General features: G+C 48.6%; 1 protein-coding gene across 1 annotated transcript in view; it reads right to left on the minus strand.

The window, feature by feature from the left end:
- The window catches only part of VCP (valosin containing protein), a 27,545-nt gene that overhangs the window by 3,415 nt on the left and 5,652 nt on the right, over positions 1-18,478 (minus strand). The window contains exons 3-14 of the mRNA XM_019531886.1: positions 17,886-18,058; positions 14,700-14,842; positions 11,973-12,103; positions 8,688-8,819; positions 8,160-8,262; positions 5,369-5,502; positions 4,942-5,077; positions 3,583-3,695; positions 2,740-2,904; positions 2,499-2,621; positions 958-1,170; positions 175-483 (exon numbers count right to left, since the gene is read on the minus strand). Of these exons, the coding sequence (XP_019387431.1) occupies positions 175-483; positions 958-1,170; positions 2,499-2,621; positions 2,740-2,904; positions 3,583-3,695; positions 4,942-5,077; positions 5,369-5,502; positions 8,160-8,262; positions 8,688-8,819; positions 11,973-12,103; positions 14,700-14,842; positions 17,886-18,058 (1,875 nt within the window). The remainder of the gene's footprint in view (positions 1-174; positions 484-957; positions 1,171-2,498; positions 2,622-2,739; positions 2,905-3,582; positions 3,696-4,941; positions 5,078-5,368; positions 5,503-8,159; positions 8,263-8,687; positions 8,820-11,972; positions 12,104-14,699; positions 14,843-17,885; positions 18,059-18,478) is intronic.

The following is an 18,478-nucleotide window of genomic DNA, read 5'->3' on the forward strand; positions in this document are numbered from 1 at the left end:
GGCTCTTCAGTGATGGGTTAGGAACAATCAGTCCTTTAATGATGTGCAGCTCATCCCAAGGAGTCAAATTAAAACTACCTCCCCACCTCCAGTTTCCCTCTCCCCTCACCCTTGCTGAGTGTGCTTCCTCCAGGAATCAACAAGAGAACGTCTAGCACAGAGCTCGGAACTTGCCTTGGCAACAGGTGACTTCCTCAGGTTGGCTTTAAGGATAGCAACCCGGGACTTCTCATCAGGCAGGGGGATGTAGATGAGCTGATCCAGACGGCCAGGACGCAGGATGGCTGGATCGATGATGTCTGGCCTGTTGGTGGCACCAATGATGAATACGTTCTTCTTGGTGGACATGCCATCCATTTCGGTAAGGATCTGATTAATGACACGGTCTGCAGCGCCACCACCATCCCCAATGTTCCCACCTCGGGCCTTTGCAATGGAGTCCAGCTCATCGAAGAAGAGCACACAGGGAGCTGCTTGGCGGGCCTGGAAAGGCAAATGCACATGGTCCCTCAGCGCCTCCCACTGCAAGTGCCAGAACCATACTAAACAGCCCCTAACCATAAAGAACATTTGTTTGTGCGTGCCAGGCACACTGGAGTGCTGCTAGGCCTAACAATGGTGCAGAGCTGCTGTGGGACCTTACACGAATTAGTGGCTAACAGGATACACCTCATGACAGAGCTGTGGGGGACTGGGAGAGCCTTCCACAGCACTGGGTCCTTATTCCACATCACTACATCTGAACATCTATCGCGCAATAGGCACAGGCTCTGGTAGGGTCAGAAGCAAACCAGGTAGAGACGGACTCTTACTACAGGAAAGCTGGCCCATTCTCTAATGTCAGGATAACAGCTCCTGTTTACACCAGGCTGCGTGACAACAGTCAGCCTACCCTGGAGCCACAGGCTGGGCGATACTCTGGGGAGGACACACAGGGTCAACAGCAAAGCCACTTACCTTGTCAAAGATCTCACGCACGTTTGCCTCGGATTCACCAAACCACATGGTGAGCAGCTCCGGCCCCTTGATGGAGATGAAGTTTGCCTGGCATTCATTGGCAATGGCTTTAGCCAGCAGCGTCTTACCACAGCCAGGGGGCCCATAGAACAGGACCCCTTTGGAGGGAGTCATGCCGAATTTGAGGAATTTGTCTGGGTGCTCCACAGGGTACTAAAGGAGGGAGAAAACTCAGGTGAGTCCTGGCTGTGTAACAAGTCAAGCCAGATCCTGCCCTGGACCCTGCTGGCTGGGAGTCTAAAAGCTGGTTTCCTTTAGAGTTTTCAAGCCAATGTCTCAGGAAGGTGAAGCATCACCTGGGCCCTGAAGAACCCTGGAAACGTCTCACATATGCACTGCCTGGGTAGAAAGCAGGGCAAGCTTCTTGCGTACCACAGCCTGCTCTTGGGCTGCAAGTCTGCCTAAAAATTTAAGAGGGAAAGTGCACTCCACCCTGGCTATCTACTCTGAGACGGCCAAAGTGCCTGAACTGGGAATATCTGCCTGCAAGAGCAGATGGCTCTGTCTCACTTCAAACGCAACCAAAGGTAGAATATGGTAAAGCCAGAGAAGCACAGGCAAGAGATGTCAGGTGCTTTTAACAAGAGGACAGTGACGTTTCCTCAGCATCAGCCTCAATTACGGCACCCTGCAACTGAAGGCAGTGGCATGCGGGAGATCCTGACTTTGGCACCTTGGGACTGGCACAAACGTCAGGGACAATATTTTTCACGAGATGCTGGAAAATTCTTGGTGACTCACCTGCCTGCTCTGCACACACAGATACAAAGCTCCTGACTACTTCACATGCCCTGCCAGTCCAACAGCTGGGAACAGGCACTTGGGATGTAAAGGCTGTGCCTACACTGAGATTCTGCACTCATGTCCACATCAGAGAACACAGCAAGAACCCCAGTGACTCCCTCAGACCAACATCTCTGTCCCTACTAGCACCCACAACACCTACAGAGAAGCACCAGTTGAGTCAACCAGCTCTGCACAGGCTCAACTGTTACATGGACAGGAAACAGCAGGAAGTTGAGTCAATAACAGATGAAAACCTGTGGTGGGAAAGTGGCCTGTGGGATTGATCTTTAGTCAGGAGCTATTTTTAGGAAGCTAGAAGCACAGCAGAAAACCAGTTAAAACAGCTCACTAGAACTACAGGGGCAAGGGTTCAAGCCTCACCTCAGGACGTGTGCCACAGCCCATCCCCAGCTGTGACCAGGTACTTGGTCATGCAGACTGGGAACAGTGAGGCAGCCACACATGGTGCTAGGCACACTTTTCTGCATCACCGGCTACAGAAACTGGTGGGTCTTAACCACACTAGCCTGATGGAGCTGCTAAGCTAGTGGGCTATCCAAGCCTGTTTCGTTTATTGTTATTTATAGGTAACTTTCTTCCTACACAGCTGATATAGGGATCTTTGTAGAACCTTTAAACGAGCAACTAAAACAAGGACCTGGTCTCTCTCTCACACATGCTCCTCACCACCTTACCTGTACGAGCTCCTGGAGTTCTCTCTTGACATCCTCTAGGCCACCAATATCCTCCCAGGTAACTTGGGGCACTTCGACTACTGTCTCCCGCAGAGCTGAGGGGTTGCTCTGGCTCAGAGCCCACTAGCAGAGACAAAAAGAGGGTTGCGTGAATTCTAGCACACTGCATTTCGCTGGCTCCAAGCAAGAAATGGGCAGACACAGATTTTTCAAGAAGGAAAACTGAGCATCTCTGCATTACCCTGAAGTCATCCATGGTGACAGCCAAGGAGTTCATCACTTCAGCATCAATGGTTTCATCTTCCAAGTCTATGAGATCCATCTTCTTCCTGATGGCCTGAAGAGCAGCTTCTGAGCAGAGAGCAGCCAAGTCAGCACCAACGTGGCCGTGGGTCTCGTTGGCCACCTGAAAGCCAAGCATCAGGCGTGACTCACAGAAATCTAAAAGGGAACCCTTCACAATGGCAGTTTGTGCTCATCTTCTAGCCATCAATGCAATCAGTAGGAAATGCCATAGAACAGGCAGGACAGGACAGGAACTTTGCTGCTCTCTTGTCAATGAGATGAGCCTGTATCACCCTGTTCAGAAGAGAGAGTGGCTCTGACAGAAGAGGCAGAAAAGAAATCTAGAACTGGTAAATACGAGTTCTAAAATTACAGCTTTGAAGACTGGAATGATTTGTTCCCTGGACTGGTAGAATAGCCAGTGCGCTTCCCACAAACACCAGCCCCATCCAAACATTCAGATCGCTCCATCTGATGTGGCCCTTCTGATTCTTGGCATCTTATGGGACAGCCAAAATGGTAAAACCCAAGGTTAGTGTCAAGATGTTCCTGGAATCAGGTGACTGCAGATTCATTTCATACAATTCTGGCATGGCCCCCCTCTCACCCACATTCACAGTGGCTCTTAACCATACCACTACTGCTAGTGACCAAAGATTCCCCACATACCCCTTCCTGCCCTGCCAAATACTGGTGTGTGACAGTCATAACTGCTACAGCTCATCTGTTGCTCATCCACAGGCTACTGAGTATCTGCCTGTGCTCGCACAGATACGTTTCTAGGAAACATGTTACTAACCTGCTCCAAATCCACGTCATCAGCCAGCTTCATGTTCTTTGTGTGAATCTGCAGGATTTCCAGGCGTCCCGTGGCATCAGGAATACCGATATCTACCTCTCTGTCAAAACGACCTGGGGAGCACAACGTGCACACTGACATCTCTGGAACCAGGCAAGTACCAGTTCCTGCCTTCCTCTGTCCCCAGCCCCACTGAAGAGCAGGCCAGGGCCAGACACCTCTTCCAAGAAACCCAGCACTTGGATACCTACAGTAAGGGATGCTACAGAGAATCCTGGCAATTTGAGAAGGAGGGACTCAGCCAGTCAGGGGAAGTGAGAATATGGGTCTAATTAGACAGAAGACAACAGAACAAGGGGAATTATGAAACCTAGCAACAGTCCTCTGCAGTCCAACAGCCCAACTTATATGTAGGTGAAGGTAAGTCTTCCCCTTACCCAGTTCTTTTACTGCAACCTGTGTATACACATCACAGGCAGGAAACACATACGTACTCAGAAGCAGACTGAAGTCTCTCAGAACTCTCCAGAGTGCCATTCATGGGGTATCACAGCTGTGCACGCTTAATGTTACACAGCCTGGCAAAAAAGGGCTCTTGATTTGACTGGTACCGCTGCAGTAACAATTAGGGCAAATGTAGGCCCCAATCCCAACCAACCATCAGAACTGCTTGCTCAGCAGGCTAGTTATGCATTTAACTGGCCATTGGCCCATTCAAGTTCCAGCAGTCTGCAATGCAGATCTGTACAAGCTGCTCCTCCTAAGTGGACATTTATTTTTGGCACCAGGTGCTGAAACCAGGCCTGAAATTCCTCAGCCATGTCCCAGCATTTCATTTTAAGACAGGGTAATTTGAAGGCTACTGCTCTAGTTGGGGCTGGTCCTGCTTTGAGCAGGGGATTGGACTAGATGTGACCTCCTGAGCTCCCTTCAACCCTCCTTTTCTGTGTTCTATGATTCTAAATTAAGGATCCATCCTTAAGTTACTGCCCAGCCACAGTGGTGTATCAAGCATCCTCAGGGTTTCTGGCTAATACTGTTTGGAAGTAAACAGTCAGGGAAGACGGGCTCACAAAACAGAGGCCAGGCCCTAGCATGGGATTTGCTGTCATTAAGGCATTTGGCAACCTCCTACATTTATAACCTTCCAGCAGAGATTACACTATGAAATGCTGAAAGAAAGCAGCTGAGTTTGAAGTGAGGCACTGAACAGGTGTGTGAGCAAGCTGGTAAATCACACCCACAACAGCATCTGGCATTTGAGCTGCTGATCAATCATTTCATGCTCCCAACAAGAGAATGTGCAAACAACAAGCTGTAACAAAGCAATGGACAACAAAAGGGTGCAAGGCCAGTTACCAAATCGCCTGAGGGCTGGGTCAATGCTGTTAGGTCTGTTGGTTGCTGCCATAACAATCACATGTGCTCTCTGCTTCAGGCCATCCATCAGAGTCAGCAGCTGAGACACTATGCGGCGTTCCACCTCTCCATGTGTCTACCAAGAAAAAGAGCAAACAGCAATTATAAGAGACCAGACACAAATGATCCTGCAACACCATCCTGTAACACCATCCTGTGTAGCAGCTGCCCTAGACCAGATGTTAGCAAAATCCTCACGCTCCTAGGAAGCCTAATCTTGTGTGCCCATCCAAGTCTGTGATTCTTCCTCACTCTGACTGAAACCCAAGCAGGAGGTTAGGGTGTTGCATTTATACCGCATTCAGATACCAAGTGTCAGTCCAGCTGTCATTAGCCAGGCACTGCAGAAACGGGACTCCTCATTTACCTTCTCTCTCTTTGGAGCAATGGCATCCAGTTCGTCAATGAAGATGATGGCAGGAGCATTCTTTTCAGCTTCTTCAAAGGCTTTCCTCAGATTACTCTCCGACTCTCCAGCCAGCTTGCTCATAATCTCAGGACCTGCAATAGAGAAGCAAGATGATGTCACTTGGGATAGGAGACAACTAGCCACCGGGACATACAACCAGATCATTCATTCCACTGAGAAAAGGCCAAGACTCGTCTGCAAGGATTCTGCAATTTTTTTTAAAACAAATTGGAGATGAAGACCAGGATTTCTCCCTGAATCTGCAGCAACATATCTAAGAAAGTGACACTGCTTTCAGCCGTCAGCCAGGAAAATCCCAAACCAGCTAACTACGCTCTATTTGAATAAGAGATACTAACTTTCCTTTCTCCTCGATGTCACCCTCTCCCCTCTTTTGGGCTCCCTGTGATGGCAATGATTAGAAGAAAAGTGACCAAACTACAAGGCAGAAGGCAGGGTAGATTTGCACCTTATGAATGAACTGAATCAGAGATGCCTACACCTTCAAGGCAACAGCTCGTGATAGCCTGCTCCACTCTTAGCATCTGACAAAGTGAGTTGTTGCTCACAAAAGTTTACGCACTTCTGATTCAGTTAACTTATAAGGTGCAAATCTACCTTGCCTTCTGCCTGACTGCAGACTAACATGGCTACTTACTTCTCTAGACATAAAACTACAAGGTCAAGAAATTGATGGGAGAAGAAGAGGAATCAAACACAGGTGCTTTCTGACTACATGGTTTGCACAACAAAGGTCAGGTTTCTTTTCTTTAGGCTCCTAAAACAAATGAGTTTCTAAACCGCATCTTCCTTTGTACACCGAGCAGACTTCAACTAGGACAGCCCTCTTGTAAACACCTGAGTCCCAGAAGGCTATTGTTCCCCTGAGAAGGGGAGGGAAAGAGACAAGATCTCCTGCAACAGTGGAAAGTGTTACAGACTCGCCGTCTGGGTTCTACCATGACAGCGGGGCTGCAATGGATCCCCAAGACAGAATATTCTTCAGACATGGCCAGAATTTCCTGGTTAAAACAAAGGAACTGTCAGTCGTGACTGGAGACAGATGCAGCATGCAGGCAGGTGCCAAGCGTGCCTCACTTCTACTGCTCTCTCAATGTACCCTCCTATCCTATAGCAGCACCTTGTTCCATGTTTGGGACTCACAAAACCACCCACTAAAAAGGACAGAACAGCAGCAACATGCCTCTAGGGCAGTGGTTCTCAACCTAGACAGACTCTAGACCTTTTTGGTCCCACGACCCATTTGTAAACATCAATGGCCAGTCCCGACCCAGCAAATAGTTCAAGTAGAAAACAGCCCCCTGGCCCTACCAGTGCCCCTCACTCCTGACCTGCTGCCCCCCCAGCCCCCAATATGCAGGGCAGGGAGTGGATGTGGGGTACGGGGGGCCCGAAGCAGCCCTTTGCAGGCTGGAACTCTGCCAGCCTGCAAGGAAAAACCCAGTTTCTCATGTTTTCTGCTTTAAAAGAGGATCCATTTTTAAAGTTTGTTCATGACTCTTTTGTATATTCTTGTGACTTGCTTTTGGGTCACAACTCACGGGTTGAAAAATGCTGCTCTAGGCACCCCCTTGGAAAATGCCAGCCCTTAGCTTTCACTCTTTTTTGACTGCAGAAACACAACAGAGTAGCCTTTCTGCTGCAAAGAAGTCAGAAAGATCACAACTATGGATTTCAAACAGAAAGCTCTGGGTTTATCTTGTGAATCTTGTTTGCAAACCTAATGGTGCTAACACCATGCGACACCCCAAAAAGACCTAAGGCACCCTAGAGTGCCATGGCAGCTTGGTTGAGAATCACTGCTCTAGAGAAAGGGCTGGTGCTGTGCCCAGATATCCCCTCAGCACCTAGACTGGGTAGGTTTATCACATATACCCAAAGGATTTTAATGTTTAAATATTCTGGCCCTTAAAAAAAAAAAGTGAAGTGAAGAGTCAGACTAGGGCTGTTTTCCCCACATTGCCCCTTATACAGCATGGCACCTTCTCCTGCTCTCACTCTCAAGACTATTTGAAGTAATCTGAGATCTGTGAAAAAGCTACAGTCTTAAGCCCAAGGAAGAGGAGACTGAGCAAAGAGAAAGATCTGACTATTACCAGGACATTGCTGGATATAAACCATGCACCACAGCCCATACAGATATGGGCCTTTGGTGATCACGTTAAGGGGCTTAATTAGAAGTTTTGCCCCTTTCATTAGTGCATGAAGCTCTAATTACAGCTCTGGGGAAAGCGCCTCCTCGTGGAAGTTGATTGAAGCAAGAACAACTCCCTGCATCAAGAACAAACTCGGAGAACAGCCAGACAGTCACTTATGAACACCTCCTGAATGCCACAACTAGCAGAAGCTAGGACCCCCTCCAGACATGTTCCAGAGCTGGGTGTTTGAGCCCCAACCCACCCACACTCGCTATCAACACCCTCAGGCAGACGGAAAAAACTGGACTCATGGATGGAGAGTTGGGTGCCCTCAATCCAAACCACCTTACAATTCTTATCCACAAGATTTTAGATCACTCTAAACTGACACTCTGGAGGCTTCTCAGCTGGAAATCTCAGGAGACATGTCTGAAACAGGTAAGAAAACACTTCAGTTGAGGCGGATCTACCCTGCTGAGGGCACTTCAAAAGCAGCTTCAATGCTTCCTGTTACCCAGAGCCAAACGAATGTTTCCTGTGATTGGCATAAAGGAGTTTTTGGGCAGAAGACATTCCTGCCATTTACTTACCATTGATCAGGAAGAAGAAAGCTCCAGTTTCATTGGCCACTGCACGAGCAATCAGGGTTTTACCAGTGCCAGGGGGACCATACAGCAGTATCCCACGGGGAGGCTGAGGGCAAGAAGGGGCTGCGTTAGTAAGCTAATTTTAAACTTGGAACCTGAAGGGTATGTGGAGAATGCTTCAGAGCTCTGATGCAAGCTCATGCAACAGTAATGGGCTGTCATCAGCACTCCTAAAATCCTTCAAAACTAGGGCTGGAAAGATGTTAAAGCTGCACAGAAACAAAAGGCTGCCCACTAATTAGCTGGGCTCTCCAAAGCAAAACACTGCCCTTCCAACTAGTCCACAGAGGGACAAGCACTAGGCCACAGGCTACAGTTTCCAGCTTGTTATTGTGTTAGAAATCCTAGGGTCCTGCAGAGCAGCAAGAAAGGTCACAGGCTACCCACTCAGAGCCTACTGGCAGGACCAAAGAAGAGACTGGCAGCACGAAACGAGTCACCAGACATGCAGAGCACTAGCAACATATTTACCTTCACACCAATGGCCTTGAAGAGAGCAGGGTGTCTGAGAGGGAGCTCTACCATCTCCTTGATCTGAGCTAGCTGCTTCCTGCAGCCTCCAATGTCATCATAGCCCACTTCATTCAATGACTCCTCCTCATCCTGCCAGGAGGGAAAATAATTAGTGCCTAAGGGAAGCAAGAGTTGTTCAGTCTCCTTAGCCAGCTAGGTCCTAGGAATCCCCAGCGAGACTAGAGCTGTGGTTCTCAACCTTTTTAGAGACTCAGGGCACCCCTCCATAACTTCTGTGAATTGAACAGCACCCTATTTCTAAAACTAGCTTGTTTAGTCTCCCAGCTCAGCCAAGGCAAATGCTCAAGAGGAGGGCAGAGAAAGGGCTTCAAGGACATCTTCAAGACCAACTTGAAAAAATGCAACTTCCACATCAACTCGTGAGAAACTAATCGCCTGGGACCATCCCAAATGGAGGAAGAGCTTGTTGCAAGGATCTTAGTACTTGGAAACCTCACAATGACAACAGGAGACAGAAGTGGGAGTGGTAGAAACAGCATGTCGTGGACCAAATCAGGAATCCAGATGCTATCCACCCTACACAGAAACATGTGCTTGAGTTGCAGAAGAACCTGTCGATTCTGGATTGGCCTGGTCAGCTGTCTTTGGACCCACAGATAAAGGCAAGCATGGGAGACAATCATCCTCACCCATTAGGGACTGCCAATGGCAATTTCTAAAATTAGCTTATTTATTACAGTGTTTACTTCCCCAGCCCCTCTGCAAGAAGAGGGGTAAATGGCCAGGCCTGTACTCATCTCGTACTGCACAATACCCTTGAAAGGATCTGGCATCTCAGGATGCCCCCTCACCCAGGTTGAGAATCACTGGACTAGAGGCTTACCAGAGAAATAAGACTGGGGCATTCAAGGGCTCCCAGCTCCATGACTCCCTCTCTAACCTTGTCTAAGTCTGTTTCTCCAACTGCACTTTCCTGACTGGAGAACAGGGAGGGCCAGAAGCCACCTACCCCACGTGGGCTGCGCAAGGGCCAACTATTGTGACTGGCTTCAAGAGGAAAATGCCCTGCTAAGTAGTATTCGGCCCAAATTCCCAACTCCCTGAACAGGCACCTTCTCAGTGCAAGGGTCAGAGGCGACTGGCACCCTTCATTTCATCACTCACCATGGATGCTGCTACCAACCTGGCGCAAAACAGCAGAAGACTGAGAAGCCAACTCCAGCTTTAACTGCCCTGCCCCACCAGCTCACTTCCCTTCCCCAGAACTAGAACTGTACTTAAGCCCTCGGCTTTCCCACACTTACAGCACAGTCCCGACCCGAGGTATATGTTGCTTCAGTGGGCCACAGAGGTAGCTGCCAGAGGCAGCATCAAGACAGGAATTGGCTGAACACTTAGGTTTTATACCACCACTCTACCATGCTGCCATGAGCCCCACTATCCCAGCTCCCAATCTAGGTCCACACCAGGGCAGCAGTGTGTCCCAGCACAGATGTGCCCAGGGACCTCACCGACCCACTTCAAACCTACCCGTATGCTGGCGAGGCCTCTCCAGAGTCATTGCCAGAGATTGTTCTCAAGCAGGCTGAAGACCATGGTCTTGAGAGTAGCCACTGACAGATACCCTGGAATGGTCTCGCCAGCTGGTTTCCAGGTCTGGAGTGTATAAGCAGGAACATTCGTGCTGGGCCACGCTGCTCCTGTAGTGCAGGCAAACCCGCGGTGTGAACACAACACAAGCATCACCGAGTCTCACAGCTGGAACATTTGCAGCAAGGATTATTCTGGGATTATTCCTGCCTGGCAGAGCACAAAGATCAGCTCTGCACTAAGTACAGGCCAAGTGGGTCCATAGTACAACGTCAAAGCAAAGCGAGACCTAACAACACACTTTAATGCTGGAAGCAGATGTCCAAACAATTCCAAAACTTCAGGTAACTTTTTAAGCATTGGTGGGAAGACACCTATTAATTCTGCCTCTCTCATTGCCTGTTCGGCCTCCCTAAGCAGTTGATCATTGCTAAGTTTCATGAGAGTAGGCACATGCCAAGGATCAGCTACTATTCAAGGAGTATGACACAGCACTCAGTGCCTTGGCTAGCAGGCAATCAGCTCCTTATTTGCAACATTTTACTAATTCTCACACACTGTGGAAGGCAAAGACACCAGATACTGCTGGTGAGTACAGCCAGCTGTGACTAACACCCCTCAACCCACTGTTCAGAAACCACACTGTTGATGGCATCATCACAAGTCTCTGAACTTAACCCTCCTTATTTATCATATTTGGACATATATTCAGAAAACAGCTGAGCGAGTGAGTGAGCATGGGCACTATCAACAGTGAATGCTTACACTTCAAATTCTCAGTGCCTATGATGGTGGTTGCCTGATGAGAGCCAGGCCCACCTGCCTACCACCTTCACACTTGCTACCCTCTATGCAGAAATGCCAAAGACATTCAGGAGTGACTTGAGATTCTGAGAATCTTGGACTTTGGATGCCCAACTCAAAAGGGGGCCAATTACAGAAAGTGCTGAGCATGCCAAAGATTTCATAGATTTCATAGACATTAGGGCTGGAAGAGACCTCGGAAGATCATCGAGTCCAGCCCCCCGCCCAAAAAGCAGGAAGTCTGCTGTGGTCATAGGATCCCAGCAAGATAAGCATCCAGTTTGCTACTGAAGGTGTTCAGAGTAGGTGCTTGAACCACCCCCGATGGCAGACTGTTCCAGACCTTGGGGGCTCGGACAGTAAAGAAATTCCTCCTTATGTCCAGCCTGAAACGGTCTTGCAGTAGTTTATGACCGTTCAACCTCGTCATCCCTTGGGGTGCTCTGGTGAACAGACGTTCAGGCCCCTTCCAAAGTATCTCAAGTTTGGAACTTAAAAATATTTTTTGGAATTCTTTTTTTAAGGTCCCTAACTTGTCTCTTTCCGCAAGAGGAAGAGATGGGAATCTGGCCATTCATTCTGGGTGTGCCGTGTGCTATGGGCAACTAAAAGTTTTGAACCAGAAGATCCATTAAGCACTGCCACATGCATGGTCGTTATCAAATATGAAACAGTAAAGTGCAGAATCTCATGGCAAACTTAACCATATAAACACCTCCTCCCTATAGGAAGGAGAAGAAGATCAAAGAAGAACATGCCCCTAGCAGCTTATACCCCAAAACTGGATTTTATCAATAGCCACTGAGTGTGTTCACAGCTCCTCCATGAACAGGTTTTCTGCCGCAGAAAGGGTAAGTGGGAAGGATCTTATGCCAGGACTCAGCTCACCTCTCGTTTGATGGGCTCCCCTTCGCAATGGATCACGGTATCTGGAGCCACTATGCAATAAGGGCTGGGGTCTGTCTCCACCACTTTGAACTCCACTGCACGCATCCCTCCACGCACCAGGAAGATGTCTCCTGTAAGAAGTACTACGTCTCAGTACCACATAGCAGCCAGTAAGCACAATGTCAACCCTCACACCACCCCCACCAGCACCATTCCCAGGGAGGACATACAGGACAGAGGTTGCTTAGACCAGAAAGCACAAAGGAACCTGTAGCTACCAGTTGCCAATGCTGTGTTGATTCCAAATGCAGCATGCTCCACAGCTGTCACAGCTCCAATCTGCCTCCTGCTTGGTTAATGTTCCCATAATTTGGAGCAGGAACATGGTGAAAGGCAGAGGAGAGAAGCATTTTCTGCTTAGAGGATGCCAAAACGCCCTGTCCAGATGAGGTCCAGGTAGAGTCTACACTCTGATTTCTGTGTGATGGCAGACTGTAGCCTGCCAGCTCCCAAGGTGAAGACTACAGATCCCCAGTACAGCTCCCTGGCCATGCAAAATCCAACTCGGGAACTAAAGGACAGGCAGCTACAAGAGGAAATAAGGGACAGCTACATCAAGACCGAAAGCATCAACCCAACTGACAGTCAATGGGAAGCTAAAGAGAAGCCAACACACCTGGTTTCAAAAACCATCTGAAAGGAGCTGATTCCACCTGAGGGCCAGGATCCAACCCCCCAAAAAGGCTGGACTCTTCCTGGAGGGAGTCAAACCAACCAATGCACCCTATACTTTTTGACCCTGGTGGCAATACAAGTGACTACCAAAAGCTGAGGTTCAGGTGTGGAAGTGCATCCTTACTACCGCCCTCCTGCCTACCCATCTCCTTAGGCCACCACCTCATCCTCTTTTATTGTCAACACCAAGGGCATACATATACAAGGTTTGCAAGATAGGGTGTGAATTTACAGCAGGGTAGCTACTCTGTGGTAACTGCCAGCGCACACGCTCTTCCTCTGTGCTAAATGCAAGGTAGCTGGTCCATTCATCGAGGAAAAAGCTCCCTGCATGAAGTAAGAGCATACCCATTGGCATTTACCATGGAGGAACCCCAGCCTACCTCTCATGAGCAAGCATAAGCAGGCATGCCCTCAGCATGTAAGAGAAGACAGCCTCTGGAGCTTCTCTCTTTCCTCACCACTAACCAGAGAAAAGGGAACTCCTGGCCAGAAGAGGGAACTTCCCTGCTTCACAAATGGTGTTTGGCTTAGCTGTATGCAAGGTTTAATGCACGCAATAAGCACAACTGGCCAGATTCCTTGGTAGGGGGGGGTATTCTCCTCTCCACTTCCCTGGCGTGGACTCTTCATAGATTCTAAGGCCAGAAGGGACGGTAGAGATCGTCTAGCTTAACTCCTGAGCAGGGCAGGCAACACTGTGTCTGGAATCCATTCTGGCATAGCCAGAGAAGATCCAAAGACACCCAACCCTGACTGAAATTGCCCTCGATGGAGAGAGTCCCCTACGGCATAAACATCCCCTACAGATGGACAGTCCCCTGGTGGAGTTCATTCAACCATGACAGCCCTTCACTTAAAAGTGTGCACATTATTACTAGTCTGACTCATTTAACCTCAACCCTCTGCTACTGGATCCAGTTATACTTTGTTCTGTTAAACTGAAGAGCCATCTATTAATCACATTTTTATCCTGCCAGTGGCATTTATAGATTTCATGAGACATGAAAGACATGTCATGATTCCCCTGGCTCTTCAACAAACCTTCTTCAAATTATCAAGTGTAGATACTATATCTGGATACCATATCAAAAACCAAACAGAGTAAGAAAAACTGCTTGCATGATACCCCTGTTCATACATCTAAGGACCACATCAGATGCCTTAGCCAAAGCTTCACATTGGCAGCTCATGTCAACCTCAGTTCCACTATGAACTCTACATCTTTAAGAATTATTTTTCCCAGGGCGGAGGCCCTGCTCTCTGAAGCATAGCTTCCATTTCTTGCTCCAAGAGGCATGACTTTCTTTATATTTAGTTATACTGAAATGTCTTGTATTTTCACACGCAACTTACAAGGGCTCGTGACCTCACTGCATTTATCTACCACTCCCCTAGTCTCTGGATCATCCAAACTTTTGAGGTTATGCTTTCTTCCAGGTCATTAACAAGCGAAGGGCCAAGAACCAGTCTCTGGGGGACCTCAATAGAAAAACACCAACTCCATTAATGAGTCCACTGAACTCTATTAGTTTCCCAGCATTTAATGCATGGCATATGGATTTTGTGTCCGAATTGAGAAGTCACACGGTTCCAAGGCAAATACTTTAGGCAGGTCTATTCTACCAACACTATTCCCTTCCTCAACCAAATCTGTAACCCCCAAACTGTATGTTAGCCTGACAACTTTCCTGCCCACCTCACTTCATATTTTTATGATCCTCTCCTGCCCTGGACATCAGCAGTTGAACAGCAGCACACACTCTGTAGCTGAGCGGACTGTATGCTATTGCGAGCCAAGCAGCTGGGGGGAAAACTCATGGAATCCAGATAAGAAATTGCACGCCTAATCACAAAGATGCCCCTCAGAGTCACATCCCACCCCCATTTACATATGTATACAACCAGGCTTTTCAGCATTAGAACTTTTCTCCTTGCTGTTAGTCTCACTACTTTTTTGCCCCCGGGGATGTTAGCAGCATGGGCTATTACCTTTTCTGATAGGTCTATATGCTTCCAGGAAGTATGGCTTAAGGTAGACCTCAAACAGATTTCCTGTGATCCCCTCTACTGTGTCGTCGATTGGCAGCACATGGATGCGTTTGCCGTACTTCACATCTGGGCAAGGCTGGATGCTGAAATGCAAGCAGACTGGTAAGTTATACTGCTCGTTTTACCTGCAGGGCTTGGGAAGGACCTCTGAGGCCTCAAACCAGACACAAGTACAACAAAGGGATGAACCCCAAGGCCCTGGTGAAAACTATGGGCAACATATGAGGAAGAGAAAACTGTGCCAACACTGAGGACCATGACTCCCTTTCCATTTTTGCCTCCGCAAGCTCTGGCTTTCACTTTGCTCCCTTTTCTCCACTCCTCGCCACCTTCCGTACCCTGTAGAGGTGCACCTATATATTGGTCCATATCGTACTGGCACCAACGAAAGGAAAACTGGCATTATCAACAATCAGCTTTTTTTGGCTGATGTGGCCAATAACATCGCCAACAAATGCCATGTGCATGTGCACATGCGGAGCATACGTGCAGACAGGAACACAGCTTGGCAGCTTGGAGAGCAGTATCTGGCCAGGAAGTTTGTGTAGGGGAAGGGGAAGATTGAGTGAAGGAATAGGGCTGGGGCAGGATCCCCACAGTGAAGGAATAGGGCTGCGGCAGGGGCTGCCCAGCCGGGGCAGGAGGACTACTCCAGCCACTACATGCACTCCCAGGGGAGGCATGGAGGGCACATGCCCCCAAGATCCATGTGGGGCAAGGGCAGGCTGCCTGCTGCAGACACAGGGGCTGCACCAGCCTCTTCCTGATAAGGGGGCTGGGCCAGCGCTGCACTCGGGGCAGTCAGTGGCGCTGAGGAGGGGGTATGGCAAATTTCAGGGTGGCTGCAGCCCCCCCTTGCGTCAATGCTGCCCACCTCAAACATAGCCCTGGCCCAGCCCCTGCACCGGGAAGACACTGGCACAGACCTGGGCCTACCTTCGCCCCATGCACAGATCCAGGGGGCACATGCTCCCCATACTTCCCCTGGGGTGCATGCAGCAGCAAGAGACACCCCCCACCAAGCTGCCTGTGGCGCCATCCCACACCCTGCCCTACTCTGTCTGTGCAGCCCCAGCCCCACTCCCTCCCTCACCACAGGGGGGCCTCGATCTGCCCCCACCATGCCCCTTCCCCCCCAAACAGACTGACCAGCCAGACACTGCTCTCCATCGGTATCGGCCCTAAAAAATATCTTTATCAGTTCACCCCTAGAACTTTGACTGTTGGGAGAACCGAGCTTCTTGCTCTTCCTCCACAGACTCCTTAGCAAGCAGCAGACTAAAGTTGGGCAGATATCTGCTCCCATTCCTAGTTATCCATCTGTACATTCTGAGCAAGGGATACTCATCAGCTACTGTGTGTCAACAGCAGCAGCAGACCAGATCATAAAGGAGCGAAGAATGGGGCTGATGGAAACTCCTCCCCTCCTCATCCCCCCCCCAACACCAGGGAGCTAAGTCCCCACTGCTAACCTTGGCAAAAGCATCTGTAGCGCTGTGAAATGAAGATCCTAGTTTCTAGTAATCAGCTAGTAACCAGATACTTAACAATCCGACGTAGAGGGAAGCTCATAGATAGAACATTAGTGTTTGCCTGAGCCTTTCCAAACCTTGCTGTATTCTACATTCTTGAAAATATTTGATAGCTTCTCATACTCATTTAACCTCTATTTTAGAGAGGTTTTAAGCTGAATAGTGAAGGAAAAGATCAAGTGCCCCAGAGGAGGAAGAAATGTAGAGACAATGAATCAGGAAATGAACAATGCGTGAATCGAGATTACAGCAGAAGCAGGGCTATAGTAAGAAATGCAACAAGCAATTTACAAGCAAAGGAAATGAGCAAGGAAAAACCTGAGTCATAGAGAAGTAAGACTGGAAGGGACCTCCAGAGGTCACCTAGTTCAACCCTTGTCTGAGGCAGGATCAGCCCTGTCCAAACCTTGAGATCAAGGAGGATTCAAAGCTTCCATACAGTTAAGGACAAAGCATCAAGTAGAGCCACTGCACAGGGTCTAAGGTGGTACTAAATGGTCTGACACAACAGATTACCTGCTGAGATGTAGAAGATCTGGAAGTTTAGGACATGAACGAACTGATGGGGAAGGCACTAGCTTTTGAAGAAGTGCCAAACCACGATCACCCTTCTCCAACTGCACTGTTCTGACCGTGACAAACTCCTATTTCCTCTGCTCCATGAACTTCGGAGGACATCTGTTTTGCAGAGCTTGAGAAATACTCAAGACGTCATGCCTGAAAATCCTGTGAAAGCAGCAGGAGTTTCAAGGTTCCCTCAAACATTTCTGGAGGGCTGAATTAGGAACACTGAAGTAGCAGCAGCCAACAGCCTGCAGAGCACATTGCTGTGCTTTAAAGCCATTGGTAGACACTCCCTCCAAGTCATCTCTTCCAGCTCTCTGGTCAACACAGCATTGCTGCCTATGCTATATGGCATTGTGCTTCTCTGGCCCACTTTGCAAGTCAAGCATCAGGGCTTCCACAGCATCTCTGCCAGAGTTACAACCCCTTCAATTAAAACTGGAATGAACTTGATATCCTGACCTATTTTCAACATTCAAGCAATTTGTTTTACACGTGCATCAGCTTTGAAAATGAAAAAGATTAGCAGTCGCTTTCACTTTCACTTCACGGGTGCTTCTATTGCTGCATCGCATGTACAAGCTCAGGGCTTGAACTACAGACTTCGTAAAGGAAATGATGATATTGTGAACCACTCCTGAGTGAACTATCATTGAGATTTTTATAAATGCTTAGACTGTTTAAAACCTGGTGTGGTGTAATGCGATGGTTAACCTTTAAAGTTTAGAAGAGGAATTTCCTGTGGTGGGGGGTTGAGTTTTCAAACCATTTAAGTAGTACGACTTGTGTTCCCAAGCCATGTATGCAGTTTCAAAAATGGAAGATACCAGCTGCATTATACAAATTTGAGCCGGCAGCGTGGTTCAAAGTCAACCAAATTAAAACCCCAGCCACAGGATGTGCTCCAAGAGACACTGTGTACTTACTGAAGACTCACTCTCGGTTACTGACCAAATTAGCACGAGGCCAGCTAAAACAAACTGCTTAGCTAACGCATGAAGATTCACCAAGCTGGCAAAGGAGCCCTCACCTGATCACATCACCCAGGCGCACTCGGAGGTTGTTGCGAACCACCCTATTCATGCGGATCTTCTCATCTGAGCAGGTATCATCTGACAGGACAATGCAGACTGCCTCTCTCCTCTTCTTTCCTTTTAGCAAAACAGTGTCTCCTCTGAACAGCTGCAATTCATCCATTTTTGCCTGTGAACAATGACAACATTAGAGTAAGCAGAAATGTAATGGTCTTAGAGAAAACGACCTGATCTAAGTGTTACATTTTGACAGTGAAGGTGCTGAACAAGTCATGAAGTGCCACAGGATACACTTGGGAAATTTGGTCGTCACACCAGATGGCAAAGCTAATATGTTTAACGATTTCTTTGCCCCCGTCTTCCTAAGCAGGGACCAGAACAGCCACCTCCCTGCTGGGTCCCCCTCGGGCCCCGGGGGAGGCACACCTGGGCCACGGGTTAGCGAGGAACTACTTAGGGAGCTTCTGGAGGGGCTGGACGTATTCAAGTCAGTCGGTCCGGATGATCTCCACCTTAGAGTTCTAAAGGAACTGGCCAAGGTCATTGCAAGTCCCCTGGCACGGCTTTACGAGCACTCGTGGTGCTCTGG

Source organism: Crocodylus porosus, unplaced genomic scaffold (assembly GCF_001723895.1).
Source record: "Crocodylus porosus isolate Cpor-Errol unplaced genomic scaffold, CroPor_comp1, whole genome shotgun sequence".
Classification (NCBI taxonomy): domain Eukaryota; kingdom Metazoa; phylum Chordata; order Crocodylia; family Crocodylidae; genus Crocodylus; species Crocodylus porosus.